The sequence below is a fragment of the Haliaeetus leucocephalus genome, unplaced genomic scaffold (genome assembly GCF_000737465.1).
Source record: "Haliaeetus leucocephalus isolate CR32 unplaced genomic scaffold, Haliaeetus_leucocephalus-4.0 Scaffold1007, whole genome shotgun sequence".
Taxonomy (NCBI): Eukaryota; Metazoa; Chordata; class Aves; order Accipitriformes; family Accipitridae; genus Haliaeetus; species Haliaeetus leucocephalus.
Genome location: NW_010973443.1, coordinates 3,427,780 through 3,444,563, shown reverse-complemented (window position 1 = coordinate 3,444,563; position 16,784 = coordinate 3,427,780). Strand labels below are relative to the sequence as shown.

The window sequence follows — 16,784 nt, the reverse complement described above, 5'->3', positions numbered from 1 at the left end:
CCCCCCCCCCGGGGGGTGTACCCGCGAGCGGGACTCCCTCCCCCCCTTCCCGCTGCCCGGCACCTGCAGGCGGCGCCCGGGGCCCAGCACCCGCCGGCGGCGGCTTCCCCCGGGCTGCGCCAACGCTGCCGGAGGAGGGGGGAGTATAGGTTGGCGTGAACGTCCTGAACCAGCCGCCCCGAGGAGGGAAGGGGCTGCGGTCGTTCGGGGAAAGGAAAGCCTCTCTGCCGTTTCGCTGCCCTCCGCCGCTTTTCCCGCCGCCACCCGCTGTCGGCCCGCCGCTCGTCCCTCACCCGCCGGTGGGGAGGGCGATGGTTTCTCCGGGAAGGAGCGGGAGTGCCGCCGCCGCTTACCTCCTTTCCGCCTCTGCCGGGTACCGGGTCCTCGCAGCGACCGTTGGGGTGAGGCTGGGAGGGTCCGGGTGCTGCCAGGGGGGAGGTTTGGGGGCGGGAACGGGCTGTGGAGAGTGTGACCGTTGGTGGCAGCCGTTGGGGCAGATGCTGCTGAGGAGAAGCGATGGCGCCGGGCCGGCCCCCGCCGACGGTTGAGGCTGAGGCTCCGGCAGTCACGTCCGTGGCTCAGCTCATACCAATAAGTTCTGCCTGACCTCCATTTAATATTATGCATTTAATTTTACCCGAAATATACTACAGGTCTGCCATACCTGAAGGCCAAACTCTGCTGCCTACCCCTTTAATCAAAAAGGGAAAGCAATCAACTGCCGGAGCCTCAGCCTCAACCATCGGCGAGGTCGAAGGGCCAGCGCCGAGCTTCGAGCAAGGGGTTAAAGTCAAAAGCGGCTGCGTGTAGGCTTAGCAACAGGTAAATTAAGTGACAGTGGTAGCAATGAAATGGACCAAGGCGTGGTCATTGCTCTGCGTTGTTCAGACCCAAACTCGCTTAGCCGGAGTGTTACAGGTGAAGATACCTTCTTCTGAGCAGTTTCTGTAGGGAGACGAGCAAAAGCAGTGTGAGTTGGTTGCTTTCCCTTTTTGATTAAAGGAGTAGGCAGCAGAGTTTGGCTTTCAGGTATGGCAGACCTGTAGTATATTTCGGGTAAAATTAAATGCATAATATTAAATGGAGGTCAGGCAGAACTTATTGGTATGAGCAGAAATATAGCTTGCACAATTTTCCCCTAGTTTTAGGGTGGTTTAAATAATGTAAGGCAAGGCAAGGTGAGAGACCCGTCATTATACAAAATAGCAACTACTTATCACTGTCAGGTGTCAAGTATAGCTGCTTTAGAGATTGCTCAGGTGAACTGAGTTGTGTTTTTCCTTCCTGCACTACCTAATATCGCACACAGTTATTGTGTGTCTGTATCCATACAGAGCTCTTTCACAGGTTTAATGACAGCTCTCAAAACCTAGCTTTGCTCTTTTAGACTTGAGACCAGTCTGAATTCCCTACTTGCAGGTGCATGTATCAAGAAGGAATCCAGACAATAGCTGTCCCTTTGAAGAGTGAAATTCCAGTTTAACTTACGTCTTCTTTCAGTGATATTTTTTTTTTTTTTTTAGGAGTCTGTCTTTCATTTGTTTGTATTTTCTGCTTCTCTTCTTCCCTTGTTGGTTAGGGAAATATGTTCTGATGAGAGGAAATGGAAGTGTGTTAGAGGTGTTTTCTATCGGTGAACTTTAACCTTAAACCTTAGTACAGTTTTTTTTAAGTCCTAGCTCTGATCTTACTGTATTTACCATATTTACTTCTCTCCCTAGTGTCCAAAAATCAACATGTCCAGCAAAAAGGCAAAGACGAAGACCACCAAGAAGCGCCCTCAGCGTGCCACTTCCAATGTATTTGCAATGTTTGATCAGTCGCAGATTCAAGAATTCAAGGAGGCCTTCAATATGATCGACCAGAACAGGGATGGCTTCATTGACAAAGAGGACTTGCACGATATGCTTGCCTCCCTTGGTAATGACACTTTTCTGTTTACAGTTGCCAAGCAAATTTGTGCTGTTAAAATAATTGAGTTTGGGATAGCTTATGAGAGATGTCTCAGTTTGTATTGCGCTATGCAGATTGCTTTTTCTTTTAGTTTGAAAGCTAAAACAAGTATGAATCCCTTTATTTGTAGGAAAGAATCCAACGGATGAATACCTGGATGCCATGATGAATGAGGCTCCAGGCCCCATAAACTTCACTATGTTCCTCACAATGTTTGGTGAGAAGTTAAATGGCACAGACCCAGAAGATGTAATCAGGAATGCTTTTGCTTGCTTTGACGAAGAAGCAACAGGTAAATGGGTGAAACTCAACTGCTTGTGGGGGCAGGGGGGTTGCTTTTATGTTGTTTATTTGGGTTTCTAAATAGTATGCTGATTTTTGAACCTTTATAAATGAAGTATGACAGTAATCGTAACTGGCATATTCTACCAAGTAATGAGAATTTGACTTATTACTGACTGAGAGTAAAAACTGGGTGTTCTGTGTGAGTACTGAGAACTAGTAGTAATGTTGTCCTGTGGGGCTTTGAAGAAGAGTGTTTTAACTGGGCAGCATGTATGTTCCTCAAACTGCAAAATAAGATGCATTTGCTCTAAGAAGACGAGGGCTTCAAATTGGTGATATGTGATTTTCTAAGGCATTGAAAAGGTAACAGATGTGAAATCTGTAATACAACTGAGTTTGTCCTCTCCCTGCAGTACGTCTGAGATGCATCTGAATTCTTTGCTGTTTTTAATATTTCAAGACAAGTTGTCCAGACTACATAAAGTCTTTTGAACCCTTATCTTGCTTAGTGTATGTTATGGCTCTGATGACAAATGCCAGGTGTCATGCCCTCACCCGCAGCTCAGTTTGTTTTCAGGTTGCAGGAAGGGCTGTAGCCTTGATGATAAAAACTGGGTGGGGTCTAGAAGACAAATTACAGATTGGACTGACTTGCATAGCAAGATGGGGGAAAAGAGGAAAATGCAGAGCTGAGTTTTACTGTATCAGGCTTTCAAGGTTGCGCCTATAATCTTGAGGTTAGAGTTTATGCTTTTATTTATTTATTCATGTAGGCTAAGATTCCGGAGAAGTGTGTAGCAACCAGGGATGAATCCTTAGGGCAGATCTGCAGAATTACAGAATATCAGCTCTTTGACATCTTGTGAACACGTATTTCTAGTGCATGCTGAAATTATGTAGCCTCTGTACTAGAGATGTCACTGTCTCACAACTGGCCACCACAATATTTCAATCTAACCTGTGGATATGTGCTCTGAACCTTTCAAAGGATTTATTCCATTTCAAACAGCTATTTTCAGTCTGTGTATTTTTAGCACCTTTTGCCTTTTCAAAGAGCATTACCTTCTTGCTGAGGTGTAGGTAAACAGGCTTTCTGTTGGTAAGGCCTTTTCAAATGTTAATGGACTTCCTCCCTCTCAAGGGAAATCTCTTTACCATCTCCTACAGAAGGAAGTTTTGTTAGTAGGTTAATTATTTTCTCTCCACAGCTAGTCTGACTCACTGTGCTACAGGGTTTTTTTTTGTGGTGCACCAAAACAAGAGCCTGGGAATTACGATATAAAGAAAATGATTGTGCTACCAGTTCTTTTGAACAGTAACCTTCTACGTCTATGTAAACAATAAGTTACTAGTTCAGGCCTCCGTGTACTGATAAGATTGATTTTATTATCTTTCATCTCTGTGTAGTAAATGTTTTAGTCTAAGTCCTAGGATGATTTGAGGATAATGGTTCCACAGTCTCTTTTGTGCCTTATGCCATCCTCAAATTTTAACCAGGAAACATATTAGATAGTTATGCTGTTTTATTGATTTTTGATTCATAATAGTGAAAATGCAGTCTTCAAAATAATGTGTGATGTATTTGTAGAACCCATGTTATGTGTGCCTTTTATTCATTTTATTTTTGGATTTGGCTTCTGATCAGTTTGTTCCTTTTAAAAATGAACAAAATCATCTCCAGCTGTCAAACCTTTTTATTTTTTTCTTTTTTTTCACTTCATGATCTCCACATGCATGTGTGTTATGGGCCTGATTTTCTAGCTTTACATCAGTGTACCTCTTTTGAAAGAGAATAATACAAAGCAGATCCTCCTGGTGAGGATAAAGTAATTGTGGGGGTTTTTTTAACTTATATTTTCTGTATTGCCGATCTAGTTGGGTATGTTGCTTGAGTGTTACTATCATATGTAGTACTATGAAATTAGTATAAAAGTTTCATCTATCTACTTTTGGTATATCTTCTGCTCTTTGATCTTGCATTGTCATCTGTTTTGTGCTGTCTGCCATGGGGTGAATCTTAAATTTTGTTTCATTAATTTGTTACTCTCCATCTACACTGAAGCTCTGTGTGAGGGAGTGTGGGAGTACTGTTTGCTTTACAATTCAGTGCTGCTAAAACTTTTAGTGTATTCCTAGTCTGGCAATTTAGGTCAGTGTTTAAACACCTAGCTGTTCAAACAGAAGCAATTAAGTCCTTGAGGCTAAACTTGCAGCACCAAAGGCCTTGCATTCTTTGAATACTAATCCTTATGTCATCTCTCATCACTACTTGGTCTCTGTAGAACTGCAGAAATAGAAAGCCTAATCTGTTTAGCTGTTTTTTTCCCCTTCTTTACGCACATCTGCAAAGAGGCAACTCCAAAATTTGACCGGATTAAGATGGGCCTGGCTATCTGAATGTTCTCCCTGTTTTTAAAGTAGAACATTGCTGTTAGCCTTCTTCATCTGGAGTCAGTGGTCAAGGGCTTGTCTACACTGTGATATGATGCTGTTTTGATTAGCATATGTTGAAACACGTGGTTTTTTCCCTTCCCCACACCATATACCAACCCCATGATAATTTGTCATGCTCACTGACTGCCTTTTGGTCCCCTGATTCCATTTGGCTTTGTCTCTTTAATGAACTCTGTTTGCTTAAGTTATTCAACTCTTTTTCCAAAGCAGAACTTTTTTTTTTTAATCACATTCTAACTGAATCTATGTCAGTTGATGTGGGTGTCGTCTTATGCTTTCCAGCTGTTCTACACAGTTTATATATATATATATATTTTTTTTGGAACATACTTCTACCTCCTCTGGTTTATTGATATTTCTCCAACTAAAGTTCAATAACCAATTTCTTTCTCAAGTGAAGCAACTATTGTGCATTTAAAGGCATGGTAGGTCTTATTTCAACATTAAGTGGTTTCTGCATTCTTCTATTTACCATTTGTTGTGTGGATTCCTTTTTTCATCTCTAAACTTTCCTGGAATTATTTGGCAACTGGTGGTTCTGCCCATCTATTGAAATTGAATTAACAGAACATACTTGGCAACGGCTCATTTTTATATCTTTGTTAATTTCCTCCAAAATCTTCTGCTAATATTTTAGCATAAAATAAATAACTTAATATATCCTACCTCTTTTTTACTATTATCTCCCCCTCTACCTCTCCACAGTAAACATTATTCCTCCCTCCTGAGTTAACTTGCTCAATCCTGTCTGAAAGTCTTTTCTGTTATAAACTCTTTCCCTGGATGCTTGCCAGCAGTTCTCTGTATCCATGTAAACCACCTCCAGCAACAGTATTGTGCAGCAGTGAAGAGCCAACCAGTGGTTATTTAGTCCCCAGAGGAAACTAGCTTATAGAGGATGCGTAGATATATCCAATTAAGTCAAAAAATATATAATTCAATTAAGAGAACAGCTTGTGTAATGAAGACTAGCAGTGACAGGAACTTGTTTTTCCACTTTTAGCTGTTGAAGATCAGTAGATGGAAATAGGTGTTACTAGATCCCAGCAGATCAGGCCCTCTTTTCAAAAATCTGTATGAAAGGCATCAAACTTCCCCCCTCTTTCCCTTTGTATTCAAGGAATTTCTTTAGAATTTAATTAAGAAAGTATTTTGGGCTCTTGGTGCAAATGCATATATTACATGCTGTATTAGTTAATTGCATGTCTGTTGGTGTGTCTGTCTTACTGCCTTTGAAGACTCAGCTCAGGAACAGCTTCCCTGTTGTGTTTCTCTCTATACACCTCATTCTAGGGTTCATCCAGGAAGACTACCTGCGAGAGCTGCTGACAACAATGGGAGACAGGTTCACAGATGAAGAGGTAGATGAGCTGTACAGAGAGGCACCGATCGACAAAAAGGGGAATTTCAACTACATTGAATTCACACGCATCCTGAAACATGGAGCAAAAGACAAGGATGACTGAGCAAATCCTTGGATACCAGCAGATAGTGGGTTTTTTTCCCCCATTAATTTTATTTCTTGGGATCTGGTTTTTTCTCTTTTTTCTTGTTGGGACCTTTTGCATACATTTTTAGCATTCCAGCTTTTTCCTCTGTGGACTCTGGGGCTGCTCAAGCACACCTGCACCTTTGTAATAAGACTGGATGGAAATGGTAGGGAGAGAGGACAGCTTACAGTGATAGAGGTTTAGGGAAAAAGATCAGTGAGTGTGGAGGCCCAGGTAAAAGTGTCAGTGCTACTCATCCTAGCTAGATTAATTTTACATTTTTAATGGTAACTTTTCAAATAAAACACTGCTATATTAAGTACATCATTAAAATTTTCATGCAAGGAGTGGAGCGTTTATCTAATCATATCTGAAAATATTTTTGCAACTGTATGCAGTCATGTTATGACCTATTTTTGCCTTAAAAATGAAGCGTAAGTCATTTAAGCATACTGCTGTTTGTACTTCAGGGACTGAGTACTTCACTTACTACTGTGAGCATATACAATGAAGAAATTCCCATCCTTTGAATTTTAGTACATTGTAAATTAATGGTTTCTGTCTAAGTCTTGCACATTAAACATTTTAAATCTTGTGGATGTCATTGAGGGAGTATTTTACCACCTTAGCACCTTTATTTCTGGACACTGTACAGTATTAATACTGCTTTTTAAAAACTTACATGGTAAATCCTAGTGTTTTCTTAAAAAAAGATAGCGTGTGTGAGTAGAATGCTTGAGTGATGCCTCTTACCAGATCTGCAGGACTGACAATGTAGAATTCATTACATTTCATTGCAACCATTTGTTTTTTTCTTCCTTTTCTCTTCCCATCTTTTTTCAAAGTGCAGTGAGAATGGGGCTGGATGAAGAAGGAGGGTGTGCTGTCTCTGTCCTTTTTGTTTTCTATCTGAAAATGTTATTCTTGCTTTCCAAATGAAACAATATACAATACATTTTTAAGAGCTTCTGGTGAGAGTGGTGCTTTGGTTGTGTGAGAAGGCAGCATTCCTTTTGTTCCATTTCTTGTAATTATATCCTCTAGTTCTTGCGATATGGAATGCATAGCAGATTTGCTACAGTACTCTGAAGCAACTTTGCCATAATCTGAATACTTGTGGTTCTGTTTTTTTGGCCTTGAGAGAAAGGGTGATCAGAGCTACTTTTGTCATTTCTAGGAATTATATTGTTATCCCTTAAGAATTTAGGTTACAAAATTAAGAAATGTCATCTGGCTGAGAGCATTTTGCTGTTTCTTGGTAGGCTGCTATTGCAAACTGAACTTTTAATAAATTTCATTAGAAGACAGTGATTATTTGTTTTAGAAATACACTGTTCTTTCATGAATAACCTACCACGACTGTAGTCTTTTGAGAAGGACAGTGCCATAAAAATCGTTCACTGGTATCTGTAAGAAAAAGCTCAGAAGCTTCTGCTCTCAGTCCCAGTTAGCTTTGCAAAGGAATGGGAATGGTGCAAACACAGAAAGGGTCACAGGATGCTAACAGTAGGCCTGTAAGAAGAGTATGGAAGGTGCTGAAATACAGAGAGGGGGAAAAGGGTTCAAAATGCTTTCAGAGAAGACAGAAGAAGAAATTCACATGCTTCAAAAGTAAGTTTTCTCTCAGTGGCTCCTTTTTTGCTGAAAATAGTTACATTTTGAGGGGGCAGAGATAAAAACTCGAAAAAGAACTTTTGTAAACTATCAGTGAAACCGATTTTGCCCTGTCTGAAGGAGGTGAAGTCGGCCAGGTCCTCACCAGCCCCCCAGCTGAGGACAGCCTCCCTCCTTCCCTCTGCACCACAGGCGAGTCTGCCTTTCCTCCCAAGGGAGGCGGCTGGGAACTTGAGGCCAGTATCCAGAGCCATCAGTAGGTGGCATTACAGCTCCTAGCACTTAATTGGCTGAAGGGCAAACGGCTCACAAAACGACTTTTTTTTTTTTTCTTTTTTTTTTTTTTTTTGAGTCCCTTTAGTGCAGCATACAGAGGAAAATAGGGTCCGTTCCCACCAAAGATCTGCTCCTACCACAACACGGACTAAAGCTGTCGGGATTTTTCAAATTGCAGCTTTTGTATGCAGTGAATTTTGGCTCTATAATCAAATTCATTCATTACAGAAGAGAGTAAAAAGAGGTATCTGCAAGCCGTTGTTAACAGTCATGTATGGACAAACACACACGTGCTGTATGTTTGAAAAAGATTGGGTTTCAAAAGGACTTAAGGCCTTCCTTTTAACTCAACCCAGATACACTGCTGGTGCATTTCATTTCTCAGTATCTCAGTAAGCGCTCTTGTTGTTTTGTAAGATTAGATTTGAAAAACTACCCCAAATTCAAATTTATACGTTTGCATAGCTTTGTTTACATAGGAAAGACTACAACCTGTGATATAAACTGCTGCGTCTCAGAGTGAGGCAGCTGGTGTTTATCTATAGCAATAACTGCCAATTGTTAAACCCCAGTTCTTGCTTATGGGCCAGGGCTATGTTGCTGTATAGCAATGCCTATATGGCATTTGGACTTGTGATGACGAGCTGTAATTCACTAATGCTATTGTTTTTAGCCTTGCTTTTGGGATAATCTTTGTTTTAGTCTCTCAAGTTTTATGGCATTTAATGCTCTGATACAAACATGTCAGACTGATACAAACGGACTTTTGGTGGGTAATTCAGAGGCCTGGGATTTCTCTTGCAAAGAAGTTTTAAACCCCTGCTCACTTCTGATGCAGAAGGTGCCTTAAAGTCTGTGTCTGTCTGGAACAAGTAACACCGGTTTTATAGACTAATTGGAGTTCTCAGTCCTGGCAAAATCAGTCTCAGTAAGAGCCACACAGAATCTGCAAGTGTTCTTACTGAAGTGGGTCAGCAGAACATGAAGGCGTTTATGGTGGGATGTCTTTCTCCTTTTATTTGTTTTATTATTAATTCAGTTGTTTTGTAGCTAGGTCACTTGAGTGGAGGGCTGGAACAATGTGGTCTTGAATCCTCTCAGCCAGAAGAAAAGTAGGTCTGCAACATTCAGGCTGAATGTTAAACCACTGAACAATTGAATAAGGGAGGGTGGAACCATCACAAGCAGCTGTGTTTCTTATTGTGCTTCTTTTTTTTTTTTTTTTTTTTTTTTTTGGCAAATGAAGGAGCTCAGACAATGATCCCAGCAGAAGGGATTAAAGAGATCAATTCTACCTGAAGAAAGACTCTTTCCTGCTCTTCAAGGTGAAATTCCCAAAAGCTATGATTCACAAGTGGGCTGGTATGCTTGTTTCCTGTGGTTGTGGAGGCAACAGAGCTGAACCCTAAATGAGTTTTAGCTTATAAACTGTTTCCTCTCCAGGTCTGTTTGTGGGAGGCAGTGCCTCACCAGGGAACTGTCTCGCACATCCTGTATCTGGCCTAACCCGCCCCACATACTCCCCATCAGTGTAGGTAATAAATTGCAAAGGTTGTCACTGCCCTTAACTCTGCTTTAATGTTGTGTGCTGTAAGCTGCTGTGGTGTAAGCACCTGATTATCGTCGAGCACCTCTGCTATCTCTGTACCCAGGTCAGTAATTTTGTAAGCTGTGCTGTCCCTACTTGTGGATTGCCCTAACTCATGTAAAAAAAGCAGTGGCGACTCCTTACCTTCTCTTTGGTATTTCTTGTTGATGAGATTCAGCAGATCCTTACTCAGTATGCTTGTTTTAATAGTTACTAATTTTAGTGCCTCACTCCCCTAGATGGGGAGAGAGCAGCATCTGTCAATCTGGCAGGCATGCCTCACTATGAATAGCACCAATGATGTCAAACATTCTTCCCTGTCATCCAAGTAGTGGGTATTTAATACAGCAACATCCAAATGTCAAATAGAATGATGCTTGGTCTAAAAAACATGAGAGTCTTAAGAGAATTCATATTACCAGGGTGGTAGTGTCTAAATACTAGGCACTTGGTATGACCTTTGTGGAACAGGCATGGTTTATATTGCTATTCAAATAACCTTAGCTAACTGCTGAGTCATCTCTAGTTCAACTCTAAGCATCCCATTGCTTAAGTATAAAAATTGTTTTAGTAGCACTCATTAGTTGTGAAAGGGAAACCTAACAAGAATTCCTATGTAATCATCATGACATCAGAAGTGTCATGTAAACTGAGTATTTAAAAGTATAAAAAAGAGTTCACACAACTTTAATAGGGATGCATACTTGTCCCAGCAGGTTTCTTTCTGCGACTAGGTAAGAGTTGCAAATTAAAGATACTTGCAGCTGGAAACTTCCTTTTCCAATATCTGCTGGTCACTGTGACATTGGAAATGGTTACAAAGAGCTACAGTGAGACCACAATCATTGCACACTGCAACTTCCTGAGAAATCTGCTCAGCTCTATGCCCCCACAGCCCTAGCAAGCTTCAAAGCTATAGGGCTGGAGTCAGTTAAAAGGGGAGTTGACAAGTTTCATGTTAGCAAGATAAGCTTGTGAACTTTGTGATACATTTTTGGAAGAGAATTAAATGGAACAAAATTACTTATAGTTAGTGCTTGCCTGTTTCTTTTACTGATTCAGGGGGTAAGGTATTGTATATTTATTAGAACCTGAGATATATGTTGTGCAAAACACAAGTTATAACACTGTTACTGCTATCCTGTTGACAAAGAGGGGAACTTGGCCATGAATCTAAACCCTTCTACTTTGCCTGCCCTCCTCTGCTGCTAATTAAAAAAAAAAAAAAAAAAAAAAGGTAGCAATGCAATTTTCAGTTGTCAGAAGACAACATTTCTTTCAGACTTTGGCTTTTTTTGTAACTGATTGAACATAATCTTACAATTTAACTAACAATAACTAGTTTCTCTGCTGTAACAAGTGTAGGTATGCAAACTGCATATGCCTTGTTGATGTTTGTTATTGGTGCTTTTTAGCACATCCATCTATTGCAAAACCTCTTTGCCTAGGTGAGGCAGAGAACAGCAGTGCTGTTACAACTCTATTTGGGGATGTCCTACTATGTGCAGAGCTAAGGGGAAGGAGGAGTCATCAAACCTGTACAAAAGGATGAATAAGGAATACACGGCAAAAATGCAGAACTCTGATTCACTTACTGGAAGATGTCTATGGGCTACCTGAACCCTCAAAAAGTAGGATAAACTGTTGCCATGAAATGCTAGTTACAACTGCACAATTAGCAGAAACCCTACCTGGTAGCAGCTGTAGCCGAATATGAAGGCAAGTTGCCAATGTAGATGGGACAGCAATCAGAAGACAGTGATGAGGCTTGTTGGAAGTACCTGGTTTTACTATGTTCCTTTTGCAATGCATGCAGCCTACTGCCCCTGAAACTTTCTGCCCCAAGCTCTGCACACAGAATTTGGGTAACTGAGTAGCCATCTAAACTAATGAAGATTAAAATACCAGAAAAAGGAGAGAAGATGGGGGCTGAGGCACTGAAGTAATTCCTGACACAGCTGATCAGAGATGACTCTCTCTGAGTCCAGCTGCGACCCCAGTAGTCAGCCTTCTCCAGAGGCTGGACACCAATGCCTAGTCAACTCTTTAAGTAGCCCCTTACTATGGCAACCCACAGCAGCTCTTCCAGAGTTCTGTTTTCATATCTCATCTTTCACACTCTCACTCCCCCCCTCCTGTCCTTTATGCAAGCACCTAAATGCCTTCCACTTGTCAGGGGCCTGCATCTACCCCTTCTGTTACAAGCTTTACACATGCCTAAGGGTTGAGGCCCTCAAGCAAGAAAGACATGCCCTTCCCTGCTTTGTGTACTGCACCCGGGCAGAGGTGGGGGGGGGGGGGGGTTCACCTTAAGGGAAGATTCAAAGCAGCTAATAAGCTGTAATGCAGGCTTTGCAAATTTTGATGAGTAAAAATTCAAGCGCCTCCAGGATTAGAGAGTAATTCAGTGGCAGTTTTGAAAATGCTAGCAGTATCTAAATGGGACATCAGTACCTCTGGCATTTCAGGCTCTTGACTGAAAGTGCAAATCAGATTCTTGTGCACATCTCCAGATGCACAGCAATAGAACAACAGATGACAAAATTGTCATCGGAGGGCAGTAAGTAAGTGTGCTAGGAAAACAGAAGACTGTTTTGGCTGATGTTCTTACTAGTGATGCCTGGAAGATCTTACCCTATGCCAGGTTTTCAGGGCTGGTAATTATGCCTCTTCCACCACTGATCTCAAGTATTGCTATGAAAGAACAAATATCAAACAAAGGGGTGCTGGCTGCTTCTTTTCACAACCACTTTCCAGACTCAAAGGGTACTTTACACCTATGTGACTAATTCTGGATTATTCTTACCTATGACAGATTTAGTGCTCACACACACCCTTTGCAGGAATGTTTTTGTTACCTACTGGTGGTTTTTAAAGTGACTATAAAAGCAAGGAAAGCATTTGGGAGATACTGTTATTATGAACAAGTTAGGGTGTGTTTATTTTAGTTATTTCTTCTCCTTCCAATCCCTCCATGCCTCCTTTAAGCCTATTCACAGGCTTTCCTTCTACAGGGAAATTGTACTGAATTCAGTGAGGCTCACCTAAAAAGGCCATATCAACAACATTATGCGAGTTTCCAATATTTACATTTACATACCAATACGTAATTCTAGTTCATTTCCTGACTCCACTGGTCTTAGTTTTGGGTTGGTTTGTTTTTGGTTGGTTTTTTTTTTAAAGGTACAGGTTGCTTCAGTTTCAGCCTCTAATCAATATTACATTAATGACTTTCCTATACAGTTTGCCCCATTTCATCTCTGTGGCAGTTGAAATTTTCATTTGGTGAATCTCCTTGCATTTCTCTGCTATATGCAGCTGATGTCAGACACCTGTGATATCTGGGCATGTTCTTACACAGTCCGCAAAGGTCTGTTTCAAGCTTTTGTTCCCGGAAGCTATGGAGAAAGGACTTTGTAAAAATCTGTTTAGAATAGAAGTTGGTTGGGGTAGGGGGCAAGAAGTTTTATCCCTGGAAATAAAAGCAATGTGGCATGAAGTTATTTGTAATATGAGTTCCTTTTAATGAGTCTTAGCCACTTAGTTGACTGAAGACTTTAAATTGGTCTTTCCCTAAAGTAAGTAATTAACTTTCAACACAGAAAATTAAATTGCTTAAGATTATTACACAGCTATCTGAACAATACTTCTAGTGTCTTGTTGCTTTTATTGCTTTTTTGCCCCTGGCATTTTGTATGTAATCATCCTGCCACGATGAGACATATTGATTACATACATTGGGGCCCTTTGCACAGTACAATCTTGGTTTATATAATCTTATACAATATGCTATTACTGTAGCCAAGTCATAAGTAAGAGCAGAGTTAAGACAGAAACTTTGGGCAAAGCCAGTCTGTCCTGTAATCCATAGCCAAAAGTAGTTTGGACTCCTGAAATAAGCTACGTCTTTCTTTACTGGGAGAGACAATCAGACTCCTGAGTTGACCTTAGTAGATATTTTGGTGTTAGGCTGAGCATATTTCCTCTTACTACACTGAAAAAAGCTGTCTGAAGAGCAGCTTCCATGCCAATGCTCACAATGCTCTCAGAGCTCCAGACAGGTGAGCAGGTCTCCCTCTGGGTTTGTACAGTGTCTAGCAAAACAGAGGGTGTGTGTGTGAAAATGTAATAGGCATTATCTTAAGGTATTTCCATAACAACAGTAATAAGCACTTTTTCAGTAGAGGTGACAAAAGTTATGTTTGAACAGCTTCCACCGGGCCCTCTCTAATTCATCAGAACAGCATTTCCACCTCTGGCTTTGGCTAGGCTGATTTAGCAGCTTTCTGTTGGCAGTGTTCTAGATAACAAGTGGCAACCAAAATATTCCAAGGCTGCCTCATCCTTTCTTATCCCACAGCCTAATGACAAAAGGAGACAATTGTACCTTGTTTGCTAACTACATGCTGTGCTTCATCTTGCATTTTGGCTTATGTTGTCATCAAGTTGCTAATCATCGTTCTGTGAAACTCTGCACAGCTCCTCCATGCAGCTTTTGGCTGCGTTATATGGGCATGGTATCACAAAAGAGCAAATGCAAGTGTTGGCACCTGTCGATAACTGTTGTTTAGAGGGCAGTTGCTCCTTTTGCCAGCCAGTTGGAACATCAGATCTCCAGGCCACTGAACAAATGCTATTATACATCATCTGGGCACCATATGGTCTGCATGCTTCAGACTATAGCTGAGCCACAGCCCTCCAAGCAGTCAGGTGAGAGAGCTAGCTCCCAGCCTCAGTAGCTATTTACTTTAGCAGTAAGGCTTCCACATTGGTGTGTTGTGAAGAGAATCAAGAAAAGCCTCTCATAAAGTACCAGAAGGATTTTGTTCCTTTGTGGAAGCGCTGAAGTTTCTGCTGACCCTTCTAGGCATGGATGAATAAGTAATCTATCTATTTACGGTCAGTTGTACTGCACAGCCTACAGGTCTGCACCCTGGTGTATCTGCAGCTCTAATGCCCGCTCAGAGAACTCATCTTGTATTCAGATGTCCAAAACTGTGGCTTAAACAAGCTTAGCTCATGTCATGCAGCTTTTATTATGTCTTCCAAAAGAAGTCCATTCTATGTTGGAGTCTTGCTTTGGCACCATGCTTGAATGGACAGAACTGATGCATGCACATAGCTGGAGGTGACTGGGTTAAATGTGTCAGCAGGCTAAGTCCTTCCATGCAGAGAAAGAGGAAATGAGGTCTGAATCAATTCCTAGAGTAGCACAAATTAGTGAGCTACTAAGAGCACTCGGGGAGGTTCCCAGAGAGCCTCACACTTAACCCAGCTAATTATAGCTGCAGGTGGCTATGTAAGCATGAATCACATAGGTGAAAGTAGTGCCAAGGCCTCAGCAAGACTGGTTTTATAAGCCTAGGAACAGAGGCCAACTACATTTTATCGACCTTACTGCCAAGACACCCTCAATCCTTGCACTAATGGCTAGCCAGTGTACAGCATGTTATTGCCATTTAAAACACCTGGGACTGGGACAAACTGTGTTGGCCAAATCCTAGTCTACATCTATACAAGTAAATCCAATACTCCTACAAGTTTGACAGGGAAATTTTGGCTCTGTGCCTGCAACTCACTTTTTAACAAGTGAAGATCTGTTTCCATCCTGAAGTGCTTGAAAGGAACTTCTGTTTTTGAGAACATGAGATAACTAAGGCAACAAATTACTTCATTATCTACCAGTATCCCATAAGCATGGACACACAGATTCTGCAAAGGAACTTAAAACTTCCAGGTTTCAATCCATACTGAACTTAGACTTTGAACTCTTAACAGAGTGAACTGTACTTTTTCTGTCCTAATTGCTTACATGCCTGTTTGTCTGGATTAGCCTTTTAATTTTTTTTTTTTCTAGAAGACTCATAACATATCTAATGTTCTAGGCTGAGCTGGACTGCTTCATTGTTATTTCCAACCTAAAGCCACATTCAGTCTATAATGTGATGATATCTTTGGGCCTAATTTGTGTCACACTCCTTCACAGCCTGAGTCCAGCAATCATATGCTGAATGTGTTTAGCAAGGGTGGGGAGCACTGAGTTAAGCACAGTGGCATCTCATGCAAATTCACAACTGATGAGATTCATGCCTTTTGCATTCCAGCTCAGTATCTGGAGGTTACATTCGGTAAGTAGAGACCTGGGTGCAAGTTCCTTTTGAGCCTGAGAAGGCTCAAGGCTCTTATACCAGAAGCTGTTCTAGAATGAGACCTTTTTCTACTCTTCCTGTTGAACTGGATTAAAGAAGAGTCAGATTCATGGGAGGACAAGAGAAGACAGAAAGAGACAGCATATGTGCCAGGTTTTGTAACTTAGAAATTTCTGAAGAACTTGACATTGGGTTTCTTCAGTGTGAGGCCCACACAGTTTGTGCATTTTGTTCAAAGCAAAGAATTCCTCAGAAGAAGCCAGGCCTGCCTTCTCTCCTAGGAAGTGCCTTTCTTACTGAACTGTAAAAGGAAGTCCAGAATTATTTTCTTTTTCCCACCTCCTTTTCTACTTTGTACCTACCCTGATTATTGGCATTTGGTTTTGTCCAACTAAGAGATTTCCTTTCCTAGTACAATGGTTGTCATCAGTCTCATTTTTGCACACAAAATTTTATCTTTTTGTTGGATATAGTACTGGTGAACTGCAGACACAAACTAGGTGATGAGACTTCATATGCTGCATTAGTCATTATGGCAATTCCTGACATAGGGTCTGAGTTATTAAGGATTATTGCATTTTAAATATGTCCTACTTCAAGGAATACCTTATTCTCATTTGCGAAGGTCTGGTGTACAAATAGATGTTATGACTCTGTGGACAGAAAATTACATAAATGAAGAGGAACTCTTAAGAGGTCCTCTTCCTAAGGATAAAAAGCCAAGATGGCAGCATGATCTCAGAGGTCATTGCAAATAAGCCCCAGTTAAATGAGGCTGCCTGGACGGTGGATGGGAATGCAAAAATTGATCTTTTAATATAACATTATCCCAGGCGCAAAGAACTTTTTTTTCTTTCTTTTTTTTTTTTTTTAAAATAGCGCAACTGTTCTATCTGCATTTAATGGAAACACAGAATTAAGGTGCTGGTTTCCTGATTTTCTGTCAATTAGGTTTGGATACTGTGTTCTGCAAGG

At 41.1% G+C, this 16,784-nt stretch overlaps 1 protein-coding gene across 1 annotated transcript; it reads left to right on the top strand.

Moving 5' to 3' along the window:
- The first annotated feature begins 134 nt into the window (after positions 1–134).
- Positions 135–6,776, top strand: LOC104842496 (myosin regulatory light chain 2, smooth muscle minor isoform-like). Its single transcript, XM_010584852.1, has 4 exons — positions 135–401; positions 1,722–1,920; positions 2,084–2,245; positions 5,986–6,776. The coding sequence occupies exons 1-4, from the start codon at positions 312–314 to the stop codon at positions 6,156–6,158; spliced, it is 624 nt and encodes a 207-aa protein (XP_010583154.1). The 5' UTR covers positions 135–311; the 3' UTR covers positions 6,159–6,776.
- Positions 6,777–16,784: the final 10,008 nt, after the last annotated feature.